At 38.2% G+C, this 18,004-nt stretch overlaps 1 protein-coding gene across 1 annotated transcript in view; it reads left to right on the plus strand.

The window, feature by feature from the left end:
- The first annotated feature begins 360 nt into the window (after positions 1-360).
- Positions 361-18,004, plus strand: part of glra4a (glycine receptor, alpha 4a) — a 47,086-nt gene continuing 29,442 nt past the window's right edge. The window contains 3 exon segments of the mRNA XM_062425467.1: positions 361-493; positions 496-531; positions 534-615. Coding sequence (XP_062281451.1) covers positions 361-493; positions 496-531; positions 534-615 — 251 coding nt within the window.

Below are 18,004 nucleotides of genomic sequence, written 5' to 3' on the forward strand. Positions count from 1 at the left end.
TTAAGGCTATTACGCACGAGGCAGACATCAAACAAAAACTACTGTTCCTTTAAATCGTCACCCTTTTTTAATTTTTTGGAGCGAGCTCGGGTGGGAAAACCATACAGTCTATGGGGAAAACACGGGAGAAAAAAAAGGCAGGCAAAACCACACACTGCTACAACCCCCCTAACACACACACGCACACACACACACACACACACACACACACACACACACACACACACACACACACACACACACACACACACACACACACACACACACACAAAACCGAGACTCCCCTTCACACCCTAATACACGGACTGACCGACTGACCAGTGCTGTCCAGCCTCTTGAAGCATAGAGCCTACTGTGTGGATGTGTGCAGCCCCGTGGACTTGGTGGGAGGGGGAGAAGTTTCCCCAAAGACAAGCTTGGATCACTAAGAGAGACGATGCCTTTCTCCTCTAGCTCAGTCTCACACGCTGCTCAGTGGATTTGCTGATTCCCGAAATTATTTCTGCAAGTTATTCAACAGGACTGAGGAGAGATTTTGAGCCAGAGGATGCTCCCACAGGTCATTCGGATTCTGTATGTCTTGTCTTTCTGCTTTTTCCAAGGAGGCTTTATCAGGTGAGGCGCACTTATATTTAATTATTCCCTGTGTGTTTGTACTCTCTGTGTTGTTTTCTCTGGCATTACCTGCTTGACATGAACTTTTCGACTATTACACAAGAAGCTACCACCTGATCACATCACATCGGTCATTTTATAGACTTTTAAACTTGATCAGTAGATTATGCACTCCGGATTACCATCTGCTGTCTTTAAAATGTGTTTTATATTGGGGCAACGCAAAGGTTTGAGGCTTCTTAATAACATAAACGAGCAGGTGTTCGTAATTTCATGACACACAATTAAATCAGAAAAAATGGAATTTTACAAGCGCACGTGCAGGTGCGGGCATGATTTCACAAACAAGATATCCGCTTTTTACGCACGAGACTTTGATCGCTCGGTCCCATAATCTGATACATGATCACATAAAAAAATAGTTATAAAGGCTGCATGCACGAAATTAAGTTGGTCCTGCAATAAAAATAAGCAAATATCGCATAATGTTTCCAACAAGAGCTCAGAGAAAAACCGCTCCTAGTCGCAAACTACCTGTGGAATTCCTGCTTGTGTTGCAGGGTTGGTTGGTGTCTTTTTGAGAAGGTTGAAGGGTAACGCTAGACCACCGTGTAGGATATGATATTCATGCGGTGATAAACAATTTACCAACAACTGGTGAAAAGAGCTCCTTGGGAGAGGACGTCGTTCACTGCTCACTGAAAACTGAAAGATGTCATGCATGTTTAAGGTTTTCATCCGTGTTTTTCTTTATTTTCTTTCTTGAATAATAGAATAGAAAAATAGAAATAACAGGGATTGAAAGATTAGAGTATCCTTGCAGAGTTGATTAATTCATGTAAGAATAAGGGGGCAAACGCCAGTCAATTTGCGTTCAGTGCGTCTGGGGACAGACAAAACAAAAACATCTCCTTCGTATATGTTTCTTCCACATTCTCCCAGTTTCTCCCACCACACACCTCATCTCTCTTTCCTTCCTCATTCACTCACTCAGAACATCTACCAGCAAACAAGATCGCCCCCCTTCTTTCTCAACCTTCTTCTTTCCATACCTCCTTGATATCTCTCTCTCTCCCTCTCTCTCTCTGTCTTGGTGGCAAAAACTTTTATTTGCGGGAACATTTTCCTTATTTCATGCCCTGCCAACCTCAGGTGTGAGCGGAAGGGAATTAAGATCTGCATAATCCTGGAGCGGAACAGAGCGGTGACTCCGTGAACCCAGGGGCAGGAGAGCAGCTCTTAGCCTGGAGAGCAGTCAACTGACAGCACCTCCTCTGAGAAATGATATGCTTCCCCACCAACATCTCTGCTTGCCATGTAGGGAGGGATTGAGAGGGAGGAGAGGAGGAAAGGGATTGAGGAGGGCAGAAGACAGGCAGAATCTGATGGAGGTGTGGATGGTTGGGGTAGAGATGGAGGGTGAAAATGGGAATGGAGCAAATTGGGATTGAGAGAAATGCTAAAAAGAAATGGAGAGGGTGATTCATGTAGCTGGAGGCAGCAAGGAGATTAGTAAAGTGGGGGACGGGGAGATGGAGAGAAATGGTTCAGATAGGAAAGAGGAGATGGAGAGAGAGGGGGGCGGTGGGTGTGAGAGACAGGAAATGCTGTAAGAGATTTGAAAAAAGATTGTCATGTAAAATAGTGCGCAAGCTGGATTGGGAAGATAAGTTTTGACTGGATGGTCGCTGACAAGAGGAAATGAGAACCAGGAGCGAAGGACGTAATGAATTAAGTTCATATTATAGGCTGAGAAGGTGATCTCTCTCTCTCTCTCTCTCTCTCTCTCTCTCTCTCTCTCTCTCTCTCTCTCTCTCTCTCTCTCTCTCTCTCTCTCTCTCTCTCTCTCTCTCTCTCTCTCTCTCTCTCTCTCTCTCTCTCTCTGTGTGTGTGTGCAACACTTGTTCGACTTCAATGTCGAAAGGAAACCCAGAACCTGTCTGGTAGTCTGAACCCTAAACGATGAAAAATAACACTAAATAAATTTGAATTAAAGCATTTGAACAGACAAAGTGGTTGATTTACATTCAAAGTGATATGTTACATTGCCTTTTTATGGCAGCAGGGTTGTTGGAAAAACTTGCTGACATCCTGATGCATTTTCTGTCCATGTTGTCTGGTCTGCATGTTTTTGGTCTATTTCTTAGTTTTGCTTTGCACTCATCTTCGCTGAATTCCAGTATGAATCAGTGTGAAGCAAGGACTGGGTTTCATTTGAATTGTTTTGATATCAGCTGATACAATACCTAAGATACTACAAAAATACAATTTCAATATCTTACATTGACAAATATTCACAAGTTTATCTATAAAACCCAATTTTAAAAAAAATCAAGTCAAATTTTCAAGCCAGTTCTGCACATTCACAAATCACACTGTTGAAGCCACTATGAGTAATTGGTGACATAATCAAAGCGAGAGATGGCATCTTTTAGTACATTTAGTAAATTTGTTGTGTTGATAACGAGCTGCACTGATTTTTTTTTTTGGACTGTTTTTTTTGTGTTTACAGAAACGGCACATCTTTTTTTCGTGTTTTTTTCATTGACACATGAAGAAACTGGTGGAAGAGACAGTGAATTGATCAGCTGGTTAAGCATGTGTCTTCATCCATTTATGGTTAATTGTGGGTTTGGAAATTAGGCTCAGCTCAGTGCCCAGTTCTGCAATGACTGAGATTTATGGATTGGAACCATGTGTACATGAGGCTTTATAAATCTGACGAAAAAGAATATGTGTGCACTTTTCTGACTTTGTGTAGATTCATGACTAAAACTGTGTGCACACAGCGAGTTTGGCCGCAGGTCAGTAGGGGGCAACAACATAGTTATTGTGATGACCTTCACTTTTGTGCATCTGTGCAATTACTTGCTATGTTTGGATGGTGGGAGGCATAAGAGCTTTTACAGCTCAATCAAGATTGAAAATTAAAGATAATCCATTCAAGGTATTGTGCATCAAGTCAAACATCAGGTCACCAGCACTGCAAACCACCAAATGAAGTCATCTGCTACAAGTTAGTGTGTGTGACGTAAAGAACAAACTCAAGCCATCCATCCACCACAGTCATAGTTAGCTAGTTTTGCCACTAACTGTACACTAACTTTTGTACAGTTTGTGATGAGGCAAAGAAACTCCACAAAGCCCTCTAAGGTCATAAAAGGACTTTGATGAAATCAGGAACTATCTGAAAAAATAAAACATAAACAAGATTAAATGATTAAAGATTAAATGTTGGTTTTCACTTGGTAGTATTGAAGTGTGACATGCAGCACTATAGTTGAAGTCCTGAGCACTAAAGAAGCAACTCTAAAGATAATCATGTAATTTATCGTTAACTCTGCAAGCTCCCCCATCTGGTGTGGAGTGTCATCATTAGGCAGAACTCAAGTTTCGCTGCTTGCATTTCATTATCATTAATATGATATCCAGCTCAGAACGATCCTGCATGCCGACTTTACCAGTATGTAATGATCACAGCAGTGGACACACAAGTTGTGCAAATGTACCCACATCATCTGGTCATCTTATGTGTATCAACTATATGACATTTTGAAAGTGAAGCGTATAGTGAACTGCATTAAAGTGAAGGGCAGAGAATTGTACGAATGATCCCTGCTGTTCTTGCCTCCAGTTAGTGAGAGACCATGACTCACAACTGGAAATAACAGAGAATAAGTCTTATCATCCAACGGAGCTTTGAGAAGGTCTTCTTGGATAGTGTATGTATATATGTGTGTGTGTGTGTGTGTGTGTGTGAAAGAGGGTTATTAAGGGGAGGCCTACCTTCTTTCCCTGTTTGCTGTAATTAATTAATTGAGGCAGATAATGGCTTTACTTGATCACAGACTTTAAGCCATCACATTTTAAGAGAGTGGATCAGTAGCAGAGTTATTGGAATAAACAAACTTCATGAGAGACATCTTCGGAGATGAACATTATAAAAAATGCTTTAACCCAGACAGGGATATTACAGGGAAAGTTATTTTTTACTTTGAGAAAGTCCTCACTGCATTGCTGACTCATGTTCTGTTTCTCATGTATGGCTTTAAACATGTGTGTTAATTGTCTCAACGTATTGTTACTGGTTTAACAGGGAGTTCCACCCTCATAGTATAAACACTGTTAAAAAACAATTTTGGATATGCATTTCTGGGTCCATTTGAGTTTTCTGGCAAGTTTCTTGTATCCTGACAGATAACTGGCCCAATTAAGATGATGTATATGCCACTGAGATACTTCCAGTACAATTTTGTTTAATAACAGAAAAATGTTCAGCTATCTAAACGATCGACAATAAATGTCAAATTCAAAACTAAAGAGCAAAGCCTTCCAGACTCTCCATTTTCCATCAAGTCCAAAAGTCTGTGCTTAAGGCTGAGAGCTCATTATTTTAAATTTGAGATTACTGTTAACTGTAAACTTCAGTGAAGAATATCCCCTTGCAGCAAAATACTGAACTTTTTGATGTGCTAACTGAAAATGCATGCACATCTTTCAGTTGGTAAAATGGGATAAGCCTGACAAAAGGTAGATTTTTTTTCTCTATTCATGTCCCAAATTAGCTATCAGGCATTATGTCAGTGGGATCTAACATATTTTCCAGAAAGCTGTATGCATGGCATCGTGTAGCTTTCAGTCAGTAGTTAAGGGTTTTTTCACCAGGAGCACTTTCACCGGTTCTTCCACCATTTGTTTGTAAATTGTTAATCATCCCATGAATATCCTATCCTACACTGGACTCTTAATGTTACCCTTTCAACTCCTCCCAAATACACCGTTCAACCCTGGCAAGCAAATGGGGAATTCTACAGGTAGTTTGTGAACAGGACGGGTCTTCCCAGCACATTTAAAAAAAAGTTGCAAGTCAGCAGGTGTGAAGTGCAGGGAGAAGATGAAGATTTGGGCTAGGGTAAAGTCAGTGTTAAGAGGAATCACAACAAATGACATTATTTAGCAATCCTCGAACAAATCTTTTCCTGAACACTTAAAAACTTGTGCTCAATACCAGACTGAAATTGGCGTCCATTTAGTCCAATAAGAACTGCTCAGATGGTTCATACATCAAAAAAGATTTTAACTTACAGATTTGCTTCCACATTGTGTTGCCAAGTGAATATATGTAGTGGTGTTTCTCCCACTCGTCCCGCCCATAAGTTCCCGCTCAGCTCATATGTTTTGATGACAGCACAAATTTTTAAGTTGCTTTTCTCATCTCAAGGAGAGTTTTACAAATATAAAACAAAGTTCATAATAGAATAATGATTGACCTTGCTTGCAGTTCAAGGTGTCCTGTCATCAGTTTTATAGATGTCTGTTTTACAATGGTGGTCTATAAGAAAAATGCTTTTTGTGCTATAGGGGGATTTTTTTCCCTGCAATACCGCAAAAGACCACTAGGGAAAATTGGCTCAACAATATTCACTACATCCTCAAGCCTATAGAACTACATATTTTATGAATATGCATGTGTGACTTTTGTTGTGCCACTTTGTAGTGCGACCGGGTCCTAAAGTTGCTCACTGAAACTGAGTCAAGATAGAGCATCACAGACTTCAATGTGAAATGAATATGGCCTCCCATAGGAAAAGCTTAAGGGGCACTGTGTAAAAAATAAACCTCTGACCAAATCAGTGTGTGCTAAAAGTGTCCTATTTAAGTAACTTGAGTTAAAAAGTGATGTTTTCTTCTGAAGCCCGTTCTAAGAAACACCTTTTAATCAGCAAGAAACAAAAAACTGTTCCTCACAGGGAATATTATGGAAAGTAAACACTATTTAGCCAACCCAAACTTCAAAAGCTCAGTTGTTGGGTGAGGACGCAATCTTTCTGTGATAGCTTTTAATTAAATTGTGATGGTATTCCCAGCTTGTATAGAAGTATCTGCAACAACAAAGTAATATCTGGAGGCTAGTAAACAGTAGAGAGAAGAGGACTGTGCGGCTTCATTTTCACAACCCGCAAGGATTTGAATTTGTGGCTTATCCCCTACAAAATATGTGCATGTGAAAACTTAGGGGAGAAAATATTCTCACCAGAGAATTGTTTCTGAATTTGATAATTTAGTTTTTACACAAGGTGAGACAGAAAAAATCCTCATGTGGAGAAAACTTTTGTATACCTGCTTCAATTGAGATTTTCACATTTAAAGCAAAATGTATCACATCTAGCTGTAAAATAAAAAAAATGTTCATGTAAGAACTTAAATGTGCAAATCATGACTGAAATAACATGATGTCACATGGAGGGTTTCATTTCCTAAGGACGTTTGTACAGAGCAGTGTGAAAAAAGTCAATTGAATGTCACTGAGATTTCACCTTGAATTATAGACTGTCACAGACACTTCTGTGGCTTTCTTGTCCTTTCCCAAAAAGGCAGGAAATCCCAACACACTTTACTGATACACAGACTAGAGCAGTGAGGAGTGCTGATGAAAAGGAAGCGTGAAAGGAGGACAGATGGGATGTTTACGTGAGTTAATGACTAAAAAATGAGCACCAAGCTGGATGCAAGAGTTGAACAGACGGTTTGCTCTCCACAGCCAGCACCACCATGAACAGAAGTGGTATACTTATCAATGAAATATGATAAGAGTGGGGATACAAAAAAGATTCCTCAAACGATAAACAAAGAATTGATATTTGTGCACTGCTAAGCTTTAAATTCCACTGAGAATATGTGCAAGATTTAATTGTAGCATGTTTAAAAAAACAACAACCTTCAAAGCAAGTCATTATTAATTCTGCTTGTTGTCAGTGGAACGTCTGGATTTGTTTTTTCTTCACCTGGTTTAGCTTTGCAAAGACACCTTCTATACATTGGGAAAAAGAAACTCACTACAACAGTTTTTTTAAACAATATTTTTATTGGGGGTTTTACATTATAACAAACATATTAATAAAATGGTCAGTCTTGGCAGTAAAGACAGTAACCCATCAACTGAGTAGGCAAGTAGAAAATAGTAATTAAAACAGAGGTGAATATACAGATATTACAGTTATTACAATGTACAGAAATCTTGCAGATAACATGGGCTACACCACTTTACAGTCTTATTCCAGTTGCTCCCACCACACCTTTAGCTTTATTGATCATTACCAACATCATATTTTAAAAACACTATGAAGCTCCCTCAGATATTTTTAAAAACTCCCCACTTTCCTTATTCCTAATGTGTAATAATTTCCCCATAGCAACACATGATGATAAATCCTGAATATATTGATTGATTCATACTTGTTTTTTTTTCATATTTTTCTATCCGTGCTTTATTGGCTTGTAAGTCTAACAGTGCACAATTGTCCTTCTTAATGATTTGCATAAATACCCAGGATGCACAACTTTGGCAAACAAGGGATTTTTTAGTTTTTTTTTATCTGGCTTAACATATCAAGAACCTTCTTCCAAAAACTTTTGGCCACATTACATTCCTATAAGCTATAAAATGTGTTCTTTTGGGGTTAAACTTAGGTAATTTAGATGGTGCTCTATGTTCTTTAAATACAATTGTATTGTAGCAGCTTAAGCTGCAAGTTAATTGTTTGTTTGATTCTTCAGGCATACCTAAGACCCTTCCTCTTCTGAGATGTCTTCCTGTTAATCTAACATGCAGCTTTTAAGTTTATCTTCTAAAGACTCAGGTGACCTATCAACAAACATTTTTTAGAGCAGTGATAACTGTCCCATACTAACAGTGTGTTTCACTGTAATGTCTTCCAGCATCAAGGGAATGGCTAAGTACAGACAGACAGAGATCAAATTTCTTATTTGTAAAAACCGCCTTGAAGGAATATCACTCTTTTCTTGTAGTTCAATAAATGACATTGGCCTTCCATTGTTGTATAGATCCATTATCCTGCTTAAACCCTTGTTTGCCCATGTCCAGCATCTTGTCTTCCAGGTATAAATTTGCTTTTGCCCCATATGGTTGTGAAAGCTGACAGCTTGGGGTTTCCCCTATGTATTTTTGGGCTTCATGCCAGATGTATATAGTAACTTTTAAAATAGTTTGTGTGTGTGTTTTCCTCAGCTTCTATGGCTCAGAAGAGTAAAGGTATCCGCTAAGCAGTAACCCCTTGAACTGAGCACGTCTCAATCATTACCCAGGCTAGAAGTTCCTCTGGGCAGAAATAGCATATGGCTGCTCTCAGTTGTGCTGCCCAATAATACCAGAGTAGGTTGGGGAATTTTAGACCCCCTTTATCAGAAGGCAGTTAAAGTAGAGTAAAATGGAGCCTACAGCATCTATTGTTCTAGATGAAGTTGGTAATTGCTTTCTTAAATCTTTGAAAAAATGACTCAGGTGTGGTTAGGGGGATGGTTAACACAAGTAGAGCAATTTGGGTAATGTATTCATTTTTAAGATTTAAAAAAAAAAATGTCAGCATTAAAGTCCATTTGTTAAGTGCAACTATTACAGATTCCACAATAGGGTTACAGATGGCTAGAATAAGATCATTAATTTCAGGCATGATTTTAATTCCCAAACAAGTAAATCCCTCCTTAGAAGTTTTAAATGGAGCTTGTTTTCTAGGCCTCTCTTGTTTGGATATTGTGTTGATGATTTATTCAAAACTCTTAAGTCTAATATCTTTCACTTCTTCAGCTGTTGTGTTCTTATATATTGTCCCCATTCATCTGAGGAAGCCCTCTCCTTTTTCCAGTATATTTAGTTCCCATCTAACATTATCAAAAGCTTGCCTCTCCTGGATGAAGCTGTTTCGGTCATCTTTGATCATGTCCTGCAGTAACAGTTGAAGGCATCTTGCATAAGATTTTACTTTCTATGTTGAGGTCTATATAAGCTATAGGTCTATATTATGCACAGTCAGTGGGAGTCTTTACTTATGATTAGTGAGAGATTATGGCAGGTCTTCCTTTTTGTGTGACTCCAATAGCATATCCAAGAGTGGTTATCTTTAAATTTTTTATAAATCTCTATAGTAAGCCCATCTGGACCAGTCGACTTTTACCCCCCTCATGCTCATGATGGCTCCTGAAAGCTTATCAGTTCCTAAAGTATTGTCTCTTTCTTTTGAATTAGCTGAAATAGCGGGGCTGTCTATCTTTAAAAAAATAAATAAAGCATATTTCAGATTGTAATTTTTTAATACGCCAAGCCAATGTTTTACCTGCCTTTTTTCACTGATCATAGTAACTTTGTATTAATCTCAGTAAGGTAGTGGCTGTCTGGTTACTTATAATTAACTGTATTATGTCCTTGAGACCAAACATTCTGTTTGTAATTCTGGGAAATCTTCGGTAGGAACCTTATTTTCCAGATCATAAATACAACCCTTCGGTGAGTTTAATTTTGCTTTGCTTTGCTTTGTGAGCTAGTATAGCTAATAATCATGCATGTATGTATTTATGCACGTCATGTATGTATTCATATAATCTACTGTATCAAATATAATATATAATATATACACTATATATAGTCTATTTATTTATATCCCAATATAATGTATTAATGTAGAGGTCAATGTGTCCTACAAACTCTATACATTTCCTACCTTGTAGCCATCTGGATGGAAAATTCCACCTAGGTGGATTCATAACCCAGATTAGAGTTATTAAATATTAAACTGGTGAATGATCAGAAATGACCAAACTGTCATGCCACCACCAATTTGTAATTCTTGACATTAGACCCATAGAACTAAGAAATAGTCAAAATGTGCGTGGATATGGTGAGTGGCAGAGTAACAAGAATATTGTCTGGATACTGGATTAAATTACCTCAAAACCTTATAAAATTGAAAAGAAAATGTGCATCAGTTGTTTAGATGGTTTTTTTGGCCTATGCTGGGCTCCCCCTATGATAGAATGATCTGGGAGGGGAGGGAGGATAGACTTAGAAAACTATTTTTGAAAAATATCCTTATTAGTACCATATATATGTTGACAATATTTCAAGGGTGCCATGAATAATATATATTTATATCTGCTTATAAGTATTTGTCTCTTAGGTCAGTGGTTACCCTAATTATATTTAGAGGATTATGGTCAATCTTTAACACCCCTCTAGCATGGGAAGAGTAGGAAGCTTTTCTGGACCTTATGAATATCACTTTGTGTTAAGTGTGATTCTGGTGAAAGCAATATTTTGGAATTCAGCCACTTACAGTAGCTCTAATTAAAACTTAATTTAGTTATTTAGCCCACATACGTTCCATGATTTTATGTTAAATTCTGTATGGGAAGTCATATTCTGTTATCTAAACAGCAATAAAATACTATTGACAAAAGCAACATTTAAATCTGAGTATATACTATGAGGTTATATCAAACTGCCCAAGACCCCCTTTGCAAGCTGTTATATGAACAAAAAATAAACACACCATAACATAAACTAGGTTGAACATCCCATGTGAAATTCCCAAATGAACCTCAGGAAAAAAAGTGTTGATACCTTTCATCCACCTGTCAAGACAGTCTGTTAATGGCTCTTTAAATTAAATACAATTAAAAATCATTGGCTACCAACAGAAGGTTTAGCTGCCTGATTTAAAACCATCTGTGACTGAGGATTACTTTAAATTTGTTTTATAAAGTAAAAATGTGATATTGGGAGTGTAAAGACATAACTTAGATTTAACAGTATGAAGACAAAGCTCATCATTAACAGAGTAACAAATACATATCCTACATACATTTTTGAACATGAAGGCAAAACCTTATATTGACAGTGTATAAAAAGCAGAGTTTGACATTATTTACAGTCAAGTTACTTTGTGTGATTATATGTTTTCATGGATCCGTTCCATCTCTGACCTTCCTCTGGATCTCTTTCAGGAATGTGTGTACATCTGTAGGAAAAGTGAAAAGGCAAGAGTTGACTTTGTGTGTCACCCAGAAAGCTGATGAATGTCATATTCCATAACACAGTCTCATGGCAGTCCCATGCATCTCATTTTAGCTCAATTGTAGGCTCTGCGCTTCTTATCCATCTCCTTGGCAATGTTGTGGAAAATATACGAATCTTGTCAAAATGGATTTTCCCTTTTTCATATATAGCTGACATCAATTTGGTTTTGTCCTTGTAGCTCTAGAATTTTATCAGGAGGTGTTCTAGGCGGTGCTTTGGGGTTCGATCTAAAGCCAGTTTGAACTCTGTGCTCCCTTTCAATAACGATCAGCGCTGAAAATTACTCGGCGCACTATACTTTGGGGATCCATTTTCCAGAAAGGCACATGCATCTCTCCCTTCAGCATTTTCAGGCTATCAGGCGTACATTAGATTTGCCTTTGCGATGCTCTCTAGGTCCTCCATTTTCTTCCGTCAGACTCTCAACCTGTTTTTCTCTCAGCTGTTTGCTGAGGCATCATCTCCATCCACTCCAAGATACTTACAGTCTCCGTTAACCAGCCAGAGTATTGTTTTAATTTGCCTTGGATAGATTGTATTGACTGTATCACCATATCAAATGTGGATGCAATGTCAACCCTCAGGTCTTTCTAAAAATTGCACCCAGAATTTCACCTGAGGATTCATTCCGCAAGGGTTTATCTCTCTCCATGGTGATAGTTCGGTTTTGTGGGGTAGAGGGCAATTCTTCTTCACTTGGAGTTTAAGTATCCTTTTTAGTCATTATCCTGTGTCTAGGCATTGGTTATGATGCTATCACTTTGCATATTCTCCCACTTTTCAAAGAGTTTATTACAATATTAGACCAGAGTGACAGCTGTCTGATTAACCCCGCACCGTGAGTGGAAGTCATGTAACTACATCAGTTATATTGGAAAAAACTAACTAACCTTTCTCCTGATCACCACTATTTTTCATGTGCAACTTTTCATAAAAATAAGTGGTTTGCAAGACTCATACTTGGCCACACAGTCTAATTTAAAATCTCTGACAGGAAAGCAGTGTCTGACACAGATCTGCCCGTTGCTTCAGTGGGCATTAGATTTGTGTTGGATATATGGTGGAGGTGACAGCTTACTGATGGTTTCTACTAGCAGCCAGCCTAAGCTGACACCTCAGGCTGAGAGATATGACTGATGGTTTTTGGCCCATTTCAATCAAACCACATATGACCTTTCACTGCTTCTGTTATATGAAACTGTGTATAACAACCTCCTTTGCCACATCTAAAGACATGCTCGTTCCGATCCTGATGCTTGAGGATAAAAACAGCAGTTTTGCATATTCCCTGAAATATCACAATTATCTTTTCTCTTATTAAGTATCTCCCCATGGGTTTAAGAGCTATGCTGACTGCTGTCTTCCAAAAATGATATTTTCCATTCTGGATGAGAAATGGTTGTCTCTCTCTGCCTCTTCCTTGTGCACACTAAACCATGTGTGTGTGACATGCCTCTGCTGCAAGCTGAAATCAAAACTCCAAGCCACTGAGTAATAAATGCAACATGAAGTGTAACTGATGCACATCAGCTCAGGGTAAACTTTTAATCTCTGCAGATATATAGCTGGCTAATGCTAAACTGGAAGAGCATTAAAATGGAACACTGTCAATTGGTTATGGAGTGAACCACCAAAACCTTTTAGACGTGCATTCACTAAGGTTCAAATTAAATGTGTTTGTGTGTTTCCTGCACGTCACTTGCTTCACACACATGTAAGATAAAAAGCATTTAGTTAAACTAAGCTTCTCATGGGCACAAATTATTCTAGTATATACGCTATAGTTTCACTAGACTTAATCCAAGATAAACAGAAGTAAGGTAAGGAAAGAGAATGAGATGTAGGTCTTTGCTGTTTTATAAAATGAAAGCTGGTCTAATCAATATTTTTATATTATTAATGGATACAATTTCTATGTATAAAGTGAAAGGGGTTGCTCATAGTGATGAAAGCACAGAGAATTTATCAATGGTTTCTTTCTTTCAGAAATGTTTCATTCTGTGTACAGACCAGCGCTGCACACAGTGTGAGTCTCGTCAACATACTGTAGGCAACAAAATATGTGACACAGTGGTAAGGTAATGCAATTAAGTGGACCTCTCCACTCTTCTACTCTGGCCGTGGCAGATTAAAATGGCCACTTATTGACTAGAGCAGCACTTTGGCTCTGAGGTTCACTGCCACAGGTCATTATGTTCTCTGCAATTAGGAGCATGAAGTGGGGACCCATTATGAAACCCTCCATCATGTCGTTATGTCTGACCATACAGTTCATGCTGATTAAAATTCACTTTCGGGGGAAAATGACATGTCTGGCCTCTGAAATCTAGACCTCATAATATATTGTCGGACAAAAAGAAACAGGGAGTCAAACTGAAGCTCTGCTTAGTAATTGAATCAAAATCTCATTAACTAAACCATTTAGAATGACTGTGGTGCAATTAATCACCAATTGCAAAGATCTGCAATTTATCAAGCCAACAGTGGTAGAGCATACTACAAACCAGCAGTCCTTAAAATGAAACAACAAAATACATCATTGATCCATTAGAAACATTTTTGATCTGATGCCCCTTTCAGCATTTATCAACTGCACTACATCATTTGTAGAGTTACAAATCACTGTTGAAAAATATGTTTTATGATTTAACAACACTGTGGTTGGTTTAGGTACAAAAACGACTCAGACAGGTTTATGAATAGAGTACTGCTTGAGCGAAAATAAGTACTTTTGTTAATGTTAAAGAAATATTATGTGTTGGTTAATGTTACTACTTACTTAAGGTTAGGTGACATTCATCATCAAATAACATATGGTGAAGGTGAAATGTGAAATTTGTAGTTGGAAGCCATTTATCCACTCCAACTCTCCTCCTTATGCTGAATGTATCACTATATTATTGTATTGTTTAAGGGGGTGGGGGGGGTTACAGATTACGAGTGTTAAACTATTTGCAAAATAAAATAATATATAATAATACTGACACTGTTACAAGTTTCTTGCAATGATTTAGCCACAGAGGAATACTCATATACTGTAACATCACACTGAATGAAAGAGCCTCCATGTGGCTCATGTACATGTGAATCTCTTGGAGATGGCACACACAGGTCACTCATCAGGAAACCGAGGTGTAGCTGCTGTGAAAATAAAAGCCAAAACCGCCAAAAAATGGTTCCTCTGTCTCCATTTTACTACATCCTTTCCAGCCGAGGTTACAGATGACCAGTGAAGCAGAATTTGTTGTGTAGTAAAGGGGGTTGAGAGGGTCGTTGAGGGGGATTACAGCTGTGTTTGTTAGATAATACAATGGCAGTAGGAGGGTTTCTCCTCTCCAGCAGCATGAAATGAGAGTGGTCCATGTTGGGATACAATGCAGGAGCCTGTTTAATTCCTCCACACACAGAACTCATTTTCTATCTGATGTTGGCCACACAACTGCCGCACACTCTAGAAAGAACCAAATTACATGGAATAGCCCTTATCACAGTTTAACAACCAGTATATAAAAAGCCCGAGAGATGCATTGATGTCCGTGTTTTGCTTTGTGTATGAAGCAGAGAAGCTATGCAATTAAATGTTTACCTTATTGGTATTCAACTCTCTATGCTGCAACAGGAAGACATCCTAAAGGGTCTTTAATAATCAGTTTACATAGAAATTGCTCTGCATTGATGGTTGGGTATACTGTAGGTGTCCATTATATGACACTTTGTGATATAGATGTTTGTTTGCTATAAGTGGCTTACAGGTGACTGTCGTTTATACACAGTGCAAAGCTGTTTCAAGGGTAAGACACCACGGATCATGTACTTCCACAAATTCATTGCGCTCTGACCTCCAGTTCACTGGCAGACTCTTTTCTCCCCACATTAGTGAGATGACTAGTTGTCCTTGACAGGTGAAGTGCAGTATTAAACTGTAATGTTATCAAAGTGTACTCAAGTTTAAAAAGAAAGAGAAAAAAAAATGGCAGTAGCCAAACCAAGTTTTTCTTATGGGAAAAACACAGCAGGTTGAGCTTTGAAAGATGGTTGCTAAGTCTGAAGATATATTGGGTTGTATTGGTGCCGTTTCAGAAAGAGTTGTGATTGTGAAATTTTAGATATTCTAGTTCTCCACAGACTTATTTCTCTTACTGTCAGTTGTAGTTAAAAAGAAATCACTGCTTATTTGTGGACTGAATGAGAAAGAGACCCATATATTTCATATCAGATGAAAAAAATCTGCATGGACAAAACCAAATTTATAAACATAGTGTGTTTAAAATTAGTGTAGTGCCTCTTTAATGTTATTTTGTATTCAGTTATAAATGGCTCACCTGGGAAAATATCTAGTGCAAAAGCATACACCTTTGTTCTGCTCCTCTTTGAGTTAAATAAATAAAGAGGGGATAATAGAATATTAACAATATGACAGGTTGTGCACAAAATGTCAAGTTTTTAGACGAGTATTTGGAAGTAGTCTGAGCCACATTCATCACAAAGCATGTCAGCCTATTAGATTAGAGCCTTTAATTAACATAACCCCTTTCCATTATTCAATTAGTGGCCAGACAGGCACTTGTCTTTACCTGGAAGGTCAGATTCTATTGAAATATGTTAGTAGTGCCAGACTTTTCTAAATTGTCTGTAGAAAACTGTCATTAATTAATTGCATCACTGAAACTGATAGTAACACTGCATGTTTAAAAGCAATTTATTATTAATTCACGCCCAGCAAGAGACATTGCAGGTTGCAGGCCTCTAGAGATTTATAGAAAAATCTTATGATGTTAACATATTGTTAATGCTATATACTATATATATGACAAGAAACACAACCTAATCACTGTTTACCAACAACAGAGTGTTTGTCAAAAGTAACTTCACTTAAAGCTTTTTTTCGGTCAAACAGTTGAAATGGTCATTTCAAGGTAAGTCAGCAAATGCTTCCGTGCCATAGTCTTGAGATTTAAATGTCAAAGTCACATTGACATTGAGTAAAAACTGTAGACATGTTTAAAGAAAAATATGTTCTGACATTTTTATGGCTCTTTGGAGGACACAACTATGATGTTTGACCTGATGTTCGAAAGATGTTATTTTACTGTGATTTGCAGCTGGTGACACACATTCGATTAGTCATGCATGACCACACCTTGTTCATGGTTATCTCAGGCCACACTGTAGGCTCAGAGCTTTGTTACCATCCATAATGGAGCTGGAGATACATCTGTTTATCATGTTGAACAGACCCAGTATTAGTCCTGAATGTATTCTTTCTTGCACCTTGATGTCCGACCATAGAGACCCCCGTATTTATCTGTGTGTCCACAAGGCACTCACATTGTTTGCTGAAGTAGTGTATCAAATCCTTTGGTACTTTTTGCATGAGAAATATTTGCTTTTCAATAAATTCGGTGGTACATTCGCCAAATGTATCAGATGGACACTGTTAATGGTGCTAGGTAAGCCTTTTGTCATTTATTCCATCAGCAATCTCACACAAATGTTTTTGTAATATGTGTCTGCAATGTAAGGCGTACTACAAAGACATAAAACAATTCCAGTTTCAGTTGCAGCCTCACTCTTATACAATAAAGTAATTAAATCCAGCTGATAGTAAGACATGGAGAAAGCTCAAGACTGTATGTCAAACAGGATTAGTTCATAGTCTGTCTGAACTTGTTTTTTCTTAACAGGCTAAAGAATTACCATAGCCATATGTCTTTGTTCTCTTGGAAAAAATGCAAGACATGCAATGCGTGTCCAGCACCAAAGGGGCTCTTGTGAATAAGACATCACCCTGGAAAAAGTGTACAAGGCAAATGGAGCAGTTCCTGAGTTGTCTCTTGGACCTGAGCCTCTGAGGAAATCTCACAGAGCCAGTGTCTGTCTGTCTTGCCTGTGGGTTTCTCAAATCTATGAGAAAGAAAACATGAGGACATTTCTACTTAAGTAGCAGCCTTGCTCCATCACACACCCAACTACTTGGATATGATCAGTGATTTGACGATGGCAGTATCAATAATGTTGTTCGCTCAGGCTGTAGTTAAAGCTTCTTTTGTGTGCATCAACTGCACTGTCAGTGTGCAGATAAGGAATATTTTGACTAATGGTTTTTACAGGGAAAGATGAAAACATGTCAAACTATTCGTCATGCACTGCCTTTCTAAAAATAACTTAAGTATTGGCTTTGAAGCGGCTACAATTAATAATATTATAACAATGGATCACATGACTACGTGTATGTGAGAGGTGTCACTTAGTTACAAGCGCACAGAGTATTATCACCCAACTACATCACCTCAGCTCTGCAGAGCTTTGTAATGTCTGACAGATTACAATAACAGAGAAACTTAGCTCTAGGCTGAAAAGCAGTGATTTGGTGCTTTTTCTGGTGGAAGTTTGTTTCACATCTGACCACCAGTTGCACCTGTAACCACAGTGAAGTCACTGGATCCTGGGATGCATTACTCCAGCAAGGGGAGTTAAACAACTGGATGTCAGCAAATAAATGACTTTAGAACTCTTTAA

This window comes from Scomber scombrus, chromosome 9, assembly GCF_963691925.1.
Source record: "Scomber scombrus chromosome 9, fScoSco1.1, whole genome shotgun sequence".
In the NCBI taxonomy this organism is placed as follows: domain Eukaryota; kingdom Metazoa; phylum Chordata; class Actinopteri; order Scombriformes; family Scombridae; genus Scomber; species Scomber scombrus.